The following is a 12,947-nucleotide window of genomic DNA, read 5'->3' as shown; positions in this document are numbered from 1 at the left end:
TCTCACTTTCTGGTCGGATGTCAAGCTGGTAAGACTTCAGCGCAACGGGGTGTTCCCCAGGTCATCCAGCGTCGCCGACGCTCTAGGAGACCGCCTTTAGGGCGGGCCCGGCTCGCGTCCCTCTAGCCAGCTCGCCCTCTCTATGGTCTGCGCCCGGCTTCCGGTGGCGGGACGCGGGGCCGCGCACGCGGGAAAAGCCTCCCTAGCGTCCCCCATCCCCCGCGTCCCCACCCCCACCTCCGCATCCCCCAGCGCGCCCACCGCCCGCACCCGGGCCGTCGCGAGGCTGCAGCTTGAGAAGGTGGGTGGTCGCCGTCCCCGTGCCCCAGGAGGGCGTGGGCCCCGCTCCCCCGCGGGGCGCTCGGGGTGGACCATTCCGCGTTGGAATCCGCGGGCGGCGGGCGAATCCATTTTCGGGGGGAGGGGAGAACTGTGGGTCTCGGGGTGGGAGCGCTGGGAGGGGAACCCTGCACTCTGAGATGGGTTGGGGCGCGGGCGAGGTGCTGGCTCCGCAGGCCCTGGGGTTCCGCTGCTCGTTGCTATGGCGCCCGGTGGGGCGGACAGAGTGGATGCCTGGTTGGGGTGTAAGCGCCCCTTCAGGCCTGGTTGTCCAGCCTGGGCTGGGCCTGGCCCCTGGAGCTGTGCAGTTCCCAGGCGGAGAAGATCCTGAGACATCCCGCGCACAGCAAGGGTTGCCACTTGGCTCCATCGGTGGGCAGAATGAGGGTTAGGGTTGGTGTTGGCTTTCATACTTACGTATCTCTCTCTTGAATTGAGATTCCCTAGCCTGCCGTGTATCTGCACACCTACCCAGGAGTCGGGGCCCAGCTCCCAGTTGAGGCCAACAGGGGCAGATCAGCATGGCAGAAACACTGGAGTTCAACGACATCTATCAGGAGGTGAAAGGCTCCATGGTAAGAAGGGCTCGGGCTTCTAGTACCGGTGGAGGGAGGGAGGTGGAGTAGACTTTTTGCTTTTTGTCAAGAGCTCGTGATGACGTTACTCCTTTGGAAAAGGAGTTAGTGTGATGTGTACTTGTGTTGCCCCAACAAGAAGCAATACTGAAAGAGACTACAAGAATTAGAGGGTGTTGGAATTGAAGAGACACAGCTGCTGCTCAGTCCTCAATCTCGAAACCCTAGACCTGCAGGGGTTCTGGATGCCAGAGCCTGGATTAGAATCTACATCTCCTGGCTACTTGTCTCTCCTTGCTAGCCCTCACCCCTTCCTCTTTGGCTCCTCTTTTGCGTTGATAACTGGCCTGCTCAGAATGGGTGTTGGGTGGGACTGTACCTGGTCCCCTCTATGTACTGTGTACCCTGTGCATTCGGGCCCCTTTTTCCAACAGAACGATGGTCGGCTGAGGTTGAGCCGCCAGGGCATCATCTTCAAGAATAGTAAGACGGGCAAGGTGGACAACATCCAGGCCGGGGAGTTGACAGAAGGTATCTGGCGCCGCGTGGCTCTCGGTCATGGACTTAAACTGCTCACGAAGAACGGCCACGTCTACAAGTATGACGGCTTCCGGGAGTCGGTGAGATGTCCTGTGGCCGTAGCCCCCTTTTTGTCTTGCCATCTTTGTTATTTTCAACCTTCTCGAGAGAAGTGGAGCCCTTTCTTCTGATAACTGTGCAGCTGCTACTTTAGGCTCCTTAGGACAGGACCATTGAGGTCGTTAAGCCATCAGTGTTCAGCTTCGGGCGTCAGAGTCTCGGGACTTTCTTTGTGCCTTGACTCCAGAAGTTTTTCTACTGTTTTGACTTTTTTGGTGGTTTCTGCTTATGACTTTTATCCTGGTTCAAGGTCTTACCTTGATGCTTTAGTTTTGTTTTTTCCATTTTGAACTGCTCGAGTTAGGGACTTCATCTTCATTTCCACTTTCACTGAAGCAAAAGCTGTACAAAGTTAGGAAAACATTGTGGGGCCCTAACCAGGAGTGTGAGTCCCTTACTCTGTTCCTCCCCCAGCCTGCGCACCAGTCCCCAGAAACAGCCTTTTTCAAAGGCTTTTTAAATGATCTTAGAGCTATGTAAGTCAGCATGGATTTCTTTTTCTTATTTTTTTGTTAATGGAGGTACTGGGAATCGAACCCGGGACCTTGTGTGTGCTAAGCATGCACTCTACTGCTGTGCTGTACCCACCCCTCCCCCCAGCACGGATTTCTGATAAAAGGTGTGCTGGAGCAGTTTCTCAGAAGCAGGTAGTCTGAGAACGTTCAAGTTTGTGTTACAGCCACCGGGGGTTTACTGGGCTTGTCCTCTCCCCTCTCTGCCCACAGGAGTTTGAGAAACTCTCTGATTTCTTCAAAACTCACTATCGCCTTGAGCTGATGGAGAAGGACCTCTGTGTGAAGGGTTGGAACTGGGGAACAGTGAAGTTTGGTGGTGAGTCCTGGGGAAGTTTGGGGGTCAGGGGGAGAAGGCAGGATGAAGGGTTCAGCCTTTAACTCATTTTGCTCTCTCTCTGCCCTGTCTCTGGTTTCCTGTCAGTTTGTAATTCATCATGTATTTATCGAGGACCAGCGGTGTGTCAGGCCCTGTGCCTGGTCCCTGGGATACAGTGTGAACACAGTAGCCCCAGTACCCTGTCCTTAGGGAACCTGCTGTCCGGCGGGAACGTTGTTTATACAGAGCCGGGGGAAGGAGCTCATGGCTTGATAACGCCTCTTCCCCACAGGGCAGCTGCTTTCCTTTGACATTGGCGACCAGCCGGTCTTCGAGATACCTCTCAGTAACGTGTCCCAGTGCACCACAGGCAAAAACTGAGGTGACGCTGGAGTTCCACCAGAACGACGACGCCGAGGTCTCCCTCATGGAGGTGCGCTTCTATGTGCCTCCCACCCAGGAGGACGGTGTGGACCCCGTGGAGGTGAGGCCTTCCCTGTCGCCTTGGGAGTAGATGGCACTGCGTAGGCCCTGGCTGGCCCAGGAGCAGGAGCTCTGCCGCTCGATCACCAGTGTGTGCTTTTGTAGGCCTTTGCCCAGAACGTGCTGTCCAAGGCGGACGTGATCCAGGCCACTGGAGACGCCATCTGCATCTTCCGGGAGCTGCAGTGTCTGACTCCCCGAGGCCGTTACGACATTCGCATTTACCCCACCTTTCTGCACCTACACGGCAAGACCTTTGACTACAAGATCCCCTACACCACTGTGCTGCGTCTCTTTTTGCTGCCCCACAAGGACCAGCGCCAGATGTTCTTTGTGGTAAGCGGAAACCGCTAGGGGTGTGTTGTCCTGGGCTTTGTCGAGTCTTTAGTAGGCAGATCTCGCTAGTGGTTAGTTATCAGCCAGTTCTTGGGAAGCACTGACTGGTGCTGAACTTGGTCGGCTCTTCCTTCCCAGATCAGCCTGGACCCCCCCATCAAGCAGGGCCAAACCCGCTACCACTTCCTGATCCTCCTCTTCTCCAAGGATGAGGACATCTCATTGACTCTCAACATGAATGAGTGAGTGTGTCCCTAGGTCCACGCAGGAGGCAGGTGTGCTGTCAGAAGGCAGCAGGGCCCGTGACTGCGTCTCTGTGTTTGCAGGGAGGAGGTGGAGAAGCGCTTTGAGGGGCGGCTCACCAAGAACATGTCAGGCTCGCTCTATGAGATGGTCAGCCGGGTCATGAAAGCACTGGTGAACCGCAAGATAACAGTCCCGGGCAACTTCCAGGGGTGAGAGTGCAGGCCTGGGCTCCTGGGCTGCCTGGGCGTGGGCCGCCCCCCGAGAGGTCTGGCTGGGCTGGAGCTTGATGCTGTCAGCTGCCTCCATCCGAGCCTCTTGGTGAGGTTCACTCACTTGAGGGCCTGAGCACACAGGTGTGGCCACCAAGGGTTGTGCCCTCCGGCTCTGCACCCCCTGCTGCTGAGGTGGGCACTGACCGGGTTCCCTGCACCTTCCACCAGGCACTCGGGGGCCCAGTGCATCACTTGCTCCTACAAGGCCAGCTCAGGACTGCTGTACCCGTTGGAGCGGGGCTTCATCTACGTCCACAAGCCGCCCGTGCACATCCGCTTCGACGAGATCTCCTTCGTCAACTTTGCCCGTGGTACCACCACCACTCGTTCCTTTGACTTTGAAATTGAGACCAAGCAGGGCACTCAGTATACCTTCAGTAGCATTGAGAGGTGAGAGCCTCTGCCGGTCACTTCCAGGGCATCCTGGTCCTGACCAGACTCCACCGGGAAGCCTGGCGTGGCCTGGGGCCCTCTCCAGGCCTGGGCTCTTCCCTGACTTTTCAGGCTTTGAGCAGAATTTTTCGTTTTCTTCCTGGGCTTTAGTCCTCCTCCTTGGCGTGCTCAGCTTCTGGCAGCCTCTCCAGTGCTTTCTTTCTGTACTTTCTGTATTACAAAACCTATATGTGTTTAGTGCTAGCCCTTCTCCTCCGCTCCCCCCGTGATGGAAATGCTATCTGCCTCTTTCCTGGAATGAGCTTTGTTCCCGAGAACACAGCAGCTAATGTTTATTGAGTGCTCACTGTGGGCTAAACGTTTTACAAACATCTTCACACTTAATCCTCATAACAACTCTGAGAAGTATGAAATACAGACCAGTAAAAAGATGAGAACATCCCCTCCCTGCATCCTCCCCGTGCTCTGTGCATCTTTGGTAAACAGGTACATACCCCTCCCAGCCTTTTTTCCCCCAGAACTCTTGGACCACGCAGGTTTCTTTCAAGACTTGTGTCTGGCTCTTCCTCACTGCCGTCCTCCGGGGGTCTCTGAGCTCCTGGGTTGGATGATATGGTCAAGAGGTCCAGGCCCCGCATCCCGTCCCCGCCCACGAGTGTCAGGTCAGCACGCGGTCCGCCCCTGCGTTGGCCCTTCCTGTCTGGTAACGGCGTGCGTCTCCCCGCGTAGGGAGGAGTACGGGAAGCTGTTTGATTTTGTCAACGCAAAAAAACTCAACATCAAGAACCGAGGATTGAAAGAGGTACCTGTGTGTGTGGAAAGGATGAGCCCCCCTCCTGTTCTCTCTCTGGGGGAAGGGGCAGGGGTTTTCTGGCTTCTTTTTCACTTTCTCTTCTCTTCTTACCCTTATAGAAAAAAGAGGTGCGTGTGACCCTCCTCCCCCCTCCTGGCGCAGGTTTCCTCAGCATGACCTTAGAGCAGTCCCTGCAGCCCCCCAGGAGCCCCGGTGGGGCTGGGAGAGGGCGGGGCTTGGACTAACCCCATCGGCAGGAATCCTGGGGCACAGGCCCTGCACGTTGGCTGCGTGTGGACAGTCCCGCCCCAGGGTCTCCTGGGCGCTGCTGCTGACCTACTCACAGGCATGCGGAGTGCTTTTGAGTGTGCAGGCGCCAGGGTGGGCCAGCCCTCACTCCCGCCTGCTCCTGGCCAGGGCATGAACCCGAGCTACGACGAGTACGCCGACTCGGACGAAGACCAGCATGACGCCTACTTGGAGCGGATGAAGGAGGAGGGCAAGATCCGGGAGGAGAATGCCAACGACAGCAGCGATGACTCGGGAGAAGAGACCGGTGGGCTCGCCTGGTGTGCCCGGCCCGGGGGCGGGTCCGCTCTCCCCCGGGGCCAGGGCCAGCTGTGTGGGGTTTGGATGAGGGCAGAGCTGATGCAGTCCTGTGCTCTTTTTCAGATGAATCATTCAACCCAGGTGAAGAGGAGGAAGACGTGGCAGAGGAGTGAGTTTTAGGTCCCACCTCATGGGGGTGAGGTGGTGGCTGATACGCTTAAAGGACCAGAAGATTTCTGGACATTCCCGTGTGCTAGTTAGCTACTGCCTGAGGGTGGGAAAGTGACTTCCAGTGAAGTGATACGTGGAGGCATTATGTACAGGTGCTTTGTAAGTGCAAGACGTGTTGTGGAGCCAGAAAACGACAGTGCGGAGAGAGTGGGATAAGGGCCAGTGCTCACCCACTGGGGGTCCTCTGGCCAGGAGCTGATCTTCGTGTCCTCACCTGTGAAGTGGCACTATTCCCCCTGTGCTGTGTCCACCGAGACTGACTGCTGATGTCAGAAATGTGACTCGTTTAGCTCCTGTAATTCATTTAGCTCATGCAGCTGGAGAGTCCGGTGATAGACTTGGCTTCAAGCACCTGGATTCAGGTGCTCCAAAGTTGTGGGGAGGCTGTTTTTATTCCTTCTGATTTTCCCAGATAGGTTTGTCCCACGCGGCACTAAGTGAGTGGGAGATGCTTTGGGCAGGCTTAATCCGACTGGTTTAACGCCCAGAAGTGCCAGTTCTCTCAGAGCAGCAGTCAACAGCCCTTCCCGAATCTGAGTTACTAGGATGTGCTCTGATGGGCCAGAACTGAGCCACGTACCCACTCTTAGAACCTGTGGTTGGGGTGAGGCCCTCCTGAATGGGGGCAGGGTGGTTCCCAACAGAAAACTGGAACTCTCTTAATCCACAAGAATTGGGAATAAGTATTAGGCAGCAAAAAGAAAAAAAAACTTTGCTGGCATCCACTAGTTCTGCCTGCCACATGCTTATGGAGATCAGTGAACAAATGCTTGTGGAAATGCCTTGAAAACTGTAGAGCGCCATTCAGGTGTAAGGTAGTTCCCTCTTCTGAGGAGTTCCACAGGCACGGGGTAGGACTGGTTGGTAAATGGGTAGGCCGTGGGTTGGACTGAAGTTGGTTTTCCCCACTTCTACATAGAAACTCACTGTCTCTTCATCAGAAAATACTATGGGGTAGATTGAAAGGATTAGCTTGAAGGAAGTGGTGAAGTGGATTTGGGGCATGTTCTGGGCAAGGTGGTTTTGTCCCCAAGAGCACAGGGATGGTGTAGGACCTGGGTTAGGCCATGGGTTCATGTGCTTTTCCCTGATTGATTCAACAAGTAACCCATGGCCATGGCTGGGTCTGGAGAGGGGTGGTGAAGCCGCTTCAGTGAAGGGGAGGAGGCAGGGGTGGGGACGGGGGTGGAGGCTCGGGTCCTCCTCCCTCTCTCTTGTCTGGGCAGGTGTCTTTGGACTTGTTCTCCTCCAGTCCTGAGACTGGGGCGCTGACCTCTCACCCCGAGTCTAAACCCCGCTCTCCTTGACAGGTTTGACAGCAACGCCTCTGCTAGCTCCTCCAGTAATGAGGGTGACAGTGACCGGGATGAGAAGAAACGGAAGCAACTCAAAAAGGCCAAGATGGCCAAGGATCGCAAGAGCCGCAAGAAGCCCATGGAGGTGCAGACTCCTCTAAGTGGGAGGGTGCTGGGGAAGCCTTTCTCTTTACCTTCTGCTGTCCTCCACCAGTAGGACCTGATTTGTCCTCCTGGGCCGATTTGCGTAGCCGGTGATTATGGCCTTGAGGAGTGCCATGGTCCTCGAGATAATTAGCTTCTGGGAGATCTGAATTAGGAGCGGCTGCTTCTGTCCCAGGAACCCAAGGAAATGGGCCCCTAGTGAGCTTGGCACTGGGGTGCAGAGGGGAGGACGACGTGGTCTCTGCCCTTGGGGTGCTCCCAGTCTAGCTTGACGCCTTTAGTCTTTTCTCCATTTTGTCCCCCTAAGTAGGGGAGCCAAATAATTCCCTTGGGAGAATGTGCGGGGTGTCTGTAGGAAATACGTGGCTGAAGGCACGTGGGTTTTTTCTTATGTAGGTGAAGAAGGGCAAAGACCCCAATGCCCCCAAGAGGCCCATGTCTGCCTACATGCTGTGGCTCAATGCCAGCCGGGAGAAGATCAAGTCGGACCATCCTGGCATCAGTATCACAGATCTTTCCAAGAAGGCGGGCGAGATCTGGAAGGGAATGTCCAAAGAGAAGAAGGAGGTGAGCCGCAGCAGACACGGGCGGCGGACCTTGCAGCTGGTGGAGGGGCGGGGCGGGCCTTTGGTGGAGCTTCTCTGGAGGGGTTTTGCCTGCATCAGGGAAGGGGTCTCATTCTTCTCTGTTTTCTGTGCGTGTGTGACAGGAGTGGGATCGCAAGGCTGAGGATGCCAGGAGGGAGTATGAAAAAGCCATGAAAGAATATGAGGGGGGCCGGGGGGAGTCTTCTAAGAGGTGAGTGTTGGGGACAAAATGGCCCAGTAACTGGTTTTTTGGCAGACATTTTTGCAGGTCCAGGTTGAGAACTGGGGTGTTAAAGATAATAGATACGCTTCTGATCAAAGTAGGGCAGTGCTGCTCAGATCTGGGTAGGTAACTGCCCAAGTATGGGTAATGTGCTAGAGAATTTCTGAAATCACTTGGGTAAGCATGGTTCTTTATCCTAAAAGGGGCAATTTTATTTGAAGGTATGGGGGAAATTAAAAAAAATTATTAATATGGAGCATAATTTACATGAATGTTTAAAGATAAAGTAAGAGATGTTAAGTAAGTTTTGCATATGAAGCTGCTTCAGGCTGGACCCCCTGATTGTTCCAGTCACTTAGGACGCACCGCCATTTATGGGACTGACATGGTTGGCATGCAGTGGGGCTGGGAAAGGCCCTGTTAAAGCCAGGAGAGGTTTGTTCTTGATAATGGGGGACCCTGAGGGCCCAGCCTCTTTTTCCTCTGGCTAATTCAGGGACAAGTCAAAGAAGAAGAAGAAAGTAAAAGTAAAGATGGAGAAGAAATCAACGCCCTCCAGGGGCTCATCGTCCAAGTCTTCGTCAAGGCAGCTAAGTGAGAGCTTCAAGAGCAAAGAGTTTGTGTCCAGTGATGAGAGCTCTTCAGGAGAGAACAAAAGCAAAAAGAAGAGGAGGCGGAGCGAGGTGCGGCAGGAGTCTGGGGCTATGGGGGCCTGAAGGCGCGAGGGGCAACTGAGTTGGTGGTGGGGGGAGTTGGGGAGAGGGGTGCAGATGTTTCTGGACAGGGTTGTGGTTGGCCTGTAAGAGTAATGAGGGGGAGTGGGTAGGTGGAATTCTGTGGTTCTGAAGGCTAGTGCTGGAGGTTAGGGAGGGGGCAGGGAATTGGGGGCCCTTCACTGAAAAGGGGCTGGTGTGGGGGGCCACCTTGACTCCACATCTTTCCTGTTAAGAGACCTTTGGTTTTCAGGATTCTGAAGAAGAGGAACTAGCCAGTACTCCCCCCAGCTCAGAAGATTCGGCGTCAGGATCGGATGAGTAGAGAGGAGGAAAATTCTCTCTCCTTGTGCGTGTCCTGTCACACCCCCAGTCTCCCCAGCCATGCTTTGGTACCAGTTTCTCCTCATATGACACGTAGTCCTTGGATTCCTTGCCACCTGAACAAGCTTTCCTGCTAGTATGCACTTCACCGGGGCAGCGGGGGAGGCGTCTCACTCTGCTGCTTCACAAGGATGGCTCTTTGTAATTCGGGGAGAGACTGGGTGGGAGGCAGGGCAGTGCAGGATCCAAATCCTTGTCCTACTTTCCTGACCTTTGAAATATAGCTGCTGCTTGTCCTGTTCAAGTTGCTGCAAGCAGGGGTCATGTGAGGTCAGGCCTGTGGCTCCTAACTGGGGCCTATTTCTACTTTTATTTTGTATTTCTGGTCTGTGAAAATCAACATTTAATAAAGGGAACTGACTTTGGAAACCATGTCCTTACACCTTCTCTCTAGCCCTGTTGTATTGCTCCTACTCTCGGTGTTTGTTCACTGTACTCTTCTGACCCTTTATCCGGGAAGCAAATCTCCAGGTACACCCTGTTCCCTTCCCAGCTGGACAAGCATTGGTTTTCTCTCTTCTGCCGGGATGGGCCACCTGAGAGTCTAGAAATGAGAGCTGATTTGGTTAGGAACTGTCTCAGAGTTGCAGTCCATTAGCCAGGCTGAGGGGGAGGCAGCTCTGGGCTCCATCCTTCACCCATGAGTCAAGGGTCTTCCAAGGCTTTAGATAATGGAATCAAGATTGACCAGCTTCCCTGCAGCTGGGGAAATGGAAATCTGAGTCCGGACAATTGGGGAGGATGAGTGGGGTGTGTGTGTGTGTGTGTGAAGCTTTTCTTTATGGGAGGAGAGGGGCATGCCGCATTTTTAGGCTGGGAGAAACGTATCTGGGAATATGCCAGGAGATAAATGAGGATTAGCCAGGACAACAGAGCTTCCAGTCATCCCTGCGGTGGTTCCAAACCTGGATTTATACACGTGGACTGGCCACGTTGTGTCGGCTCTCAGGTGTTTTCCACAGGAAGCCTCTCCGGTCGGCCAACGGTTACCTTCTTTCTAGCGGTGACTCTATGGTGCTGCAATCAGTACAGGCAGCTGGGCCTGAGGATTGGGCCGTCCCAAGGCAGTCTCCTCTAGGCAGTCGTCTCGGTGGCCATTTTGCCCGAGCGCTCTTTAGCTGCTGGATTGCGTCAGTTTCGCCGGGGTCTGATCCTGGGGCGGGCCCCTTTTCTGCAAGGCTCATGAATAATTGAGTACCTGGGCAGCGTCTATTTGCATACGATCTGGAGAGTTCAGCACCGGCTGTCCACTCCTGGGTTTCACCGGCTTATGGATATTCATGAGGCGAGTTGGGGGCGTGGCCATGGGCGGAGTTAGGGGCGGGGCTCCCGCCGGGGCTCGCACTGGCTTGGTCCCGCGGTGACGGCGGCAGCAGCGGCGGCGGTGGCGGCGCAGACTGGCATCGGGGCGCCAAGCCCGAGCCGAGCAGAGCCGGATCCCGGGGGAGCGCGTGAGTGCGCGGGGGCGGGCAGGAGGCCGAAGGAGGGGGCGGGGTCCGGGGTTGGGGGCCGGGGAGAGGCATGGAAGGAGTGGGCGATTTCCAGCCGGGACCTCGATTGAGGTGGGGGGGGGGTCACCAGGAAAGTTTGCAGGGGCTGGGGACGCAAGGGAGGCGGAAGACACAGAGGAGCTGGTGCGTGTGCACAGGGGCGGAGGGTGCACGGTCTGGAGCTCGTGCTGGCCGAGCCAGAAGAAAGGGGGGAGGGGGCGAGGGCTTGAGGCGGAGCCGGGGGCGGGCGGAGCTGCTGGAGGGACCCCCGCCTTCCCCTTCCCCTGGGCCGGCGCTAGCCCCCTCCCCAGACTCCATCGGCACGCCCCCAGCCACCCCAGTCCGCCCCCACCCAGTCCCCTTCCCCAGTCCCTCGTCTGTTCGCCGGCTGCTTCACATCCCGCGCACAAGTCCTCCGCTTCTGCTGCCACCGCCCCCTCCTCCTCCTCCACCCTCATCTCCTCCTCCTCTCTGGCTGCTGCCGTCCCCTCTGTGTCCAGAGCTCCCCACTGGGCCCCTCCATACGGCCCCTCGCCTCGGGCTGTTCTGTCTTCCCGTTGGCCCTCCCTCCAGCAGTTTTCCGGCTGTCCCCGCCGACCTCTCTGGTCCCAGATCCGGCCAGAGAGCCCAGGGTCCATATGGGCGACCCCGCCTGCGGCGATGCTTTTCTGGGCCTCTGCTCCCTGGATGGAGCTGCCCGGCCTCTCCCCTGCTCTTCTGGCGGCCTATGCTCGCGGGAGGTTAGCTAGTCCGCTCCTGGCGGGTGAGGAGTGCTCTGAGCCACTGTGATTCTACAGCTTTTGGCTCTGGCCTTGGTCACCTGGGTTTCCTAGCTAGGGCCTCAGAGCTGCTGCGACCCCCCTCCTCAGTTAGGGAAGGCGAGCCCCCACTTCATTGCTGCAGCCCCTCAAACTGCTGAGATGCCCATCAGGCCCCCAGGTGAAGGGATTTTTTGGTCCTTGGCTAATTCGTCCCCATTTCTAACCATCCACACCATGTCCCTTGTAATAATGCTCAAGGACAAGGATCTTGTGTTTTTAAAATTTTTTCTGTCATGTGCCCCTCCTCCATGCACACTTGGGCTGGCTCTGCACGTTACTCACCCACCCACGGTGAGCAGTCCTGCGTGGTAGTTGGTTGACCAAGGGATTGATGGTTCTGGGTTTCACCCTACCCTCTCCATATTCCCTTCTACCTTTGAAACAAGCTGGTGCAGGGTCAAAAATGAGAGGTGGCGGCCGGGTGGAGGTGGTTTGCAAAGGCTGGGCAGCTGAGGTCCTTTCTTAGGATGTGTTGCTGGCCTGCCAGACCTGCTGGAGTGGATGACTTTGAGGAAGGTAGTGCCCATTGCAGGTTGGAGATGGTTGAGTTGTTCTCACTGACTGTGTGCATACCAGGTGATAGGGAACATCCGTCGTCCTTTGAAACAGGAGGGGCAGAGCTCTGTCAACCTGGTTGGGGGGGAGGGGGCCCTTATGGGTGGGATGGTGCCTCAGGAGCCAGGGTGGAGGAGGTGGTGGAGTGTCTGAAGAACAGGTGACATGAGTGGGGCCCTCAGGGAGAGAAGGAAAGGTTTGGAATGCTGGGAGTCTGTTTGGGAAGAGGAGGAGGTGGTGACCAAGGATGTTAGCTCATTGGTGACACTGAAGGGAGTCATACTAATAGTGACCAACATTTATTGGACACTTACTATGCACTGGGCATTGTATTAAGCAATTTGCATGCATCGTCTCATATAAGCCTCTTAACAGTCTCAGTAAAGCCATTTTTCACATAGAGAAACTGAGGCCTAGAGAAGCAAGCAACATGCCTGAAGTCACAGAGCTAGAACGTGGTAGACGCACCCAGCCTTTGAATCCTGGTGTAGCGGACCCGAAGCCCCTGCTACAGACTTGGAGGAGGTGCACCCGTCTTCTAATAATGGCTGTCACTTGGTTTAAGATTTCTTCAGCACCCGCCAGCCCCCCAAACCCCTCTGGCCAACCCTCGGCTGGTGAATGATGTCCACATATCACCTTTTCTTAGGCTGTGGCTGTCCCACCCTGACTGTGCAAGAAGCGGGAACCCCAGGGAGTTTTCCCCCAAGCCACCACCCCCCAGATGTTCTCAAGCCCTGTCCCATTCTCCCAGCCCAGGCCTGGGCCGGCTCCTCCTTCCTCTTGGCGAGGCTCTGGAAATCCAGTGGGAGGCCATTGCTATGGCAACAGGACTAGGCCCTGACTTTACCTCATCAAATTCCAAGCTGAAGCCAAAGCGATTGAGAAATTAAAGAAAAAAATGTATTCCAGATGTTTACTTTTTATTCCTTATTTTTCCGTGTTTGGATGAGACAGCTCTGGGAGGCGGGAGTAGGGCAGGGATGTGGAAGGAGGAGGGTGAAGAGGGGGGAGAGGGAACCACTCC

The 12,947-nt window shown here is 55.8% G+C and overlaps 1 protein-coding gene and 1 long non-coding RNA gene across 2 annotated transcripts; both read left to right on the top strand.

The window, feature by feature from the left end:
* The first annotated feature begins 139 nt into the window (after nt 1-139).
* SSRP1 (structure specific recognition protein 1) lies at nt 140-9,426 on the top strand. The gene is given in 18 exon segments (XM_032488698.1): nt 140-301; nt 778-914; nt 1,349-1,534; nt 2,279-2,384; nt 2,677-2,762; nt 2,764-2,868; nt 2,973-3,203; nt 3,342-3,445; nt 3,530-3,658; nt 3,890-4,111; nt 4,844-4,916; nt 5,325-5,463; nt 5,580-5,625; nt 6,998-7,127; nt 7,544-7,714; nt 7,857-7,945; nt 8,454-8,640; nt 8,924-9,426. Coding segments are annotated over 17 exon segments (2,130 nt in total). The 5' UTR covers nt 140-301; nt 778-860; the 3' UTR covers nt 8,996-9,426.
* An 858-nt stretch (nt 9,427-10,284) lies between these two features.
* LOC116666384 lies at nt 10,285-12,935 on the top strand. The gene is made up of 3 exons (XR_004323203.1): nt 10,285-10,505; nt 12,322-12,445; nt 12,570-12,935. It is a non-coding gene; the product is annotated as an uncharacterized LOC116666384 (long non-coding RNA).
* Nucleotides 12,936-12,947: the final 12 nt, after the last annotated feature.

This window comes from Camelus ferus, chromosome 10, assembly GCF_009834535.1.
Source record: "Camelus ferus isolate YT-003-E chromosome 10, BCGSAC_Cfer_1.0, whole genome shotgun sequence".
In the NCBI taxonomy this organism is placed as follows: Eukaryota; Metazoa; Chordata; class Mammalia; order Artiodactyla; family Camelidae; genus Camelus; species Camelus ferus.
The sequence above is the reverse complement of the archived record's forward strand: the minus strand, read 5'-3'. Positions and strand labels throughout refer to the sequence as shown.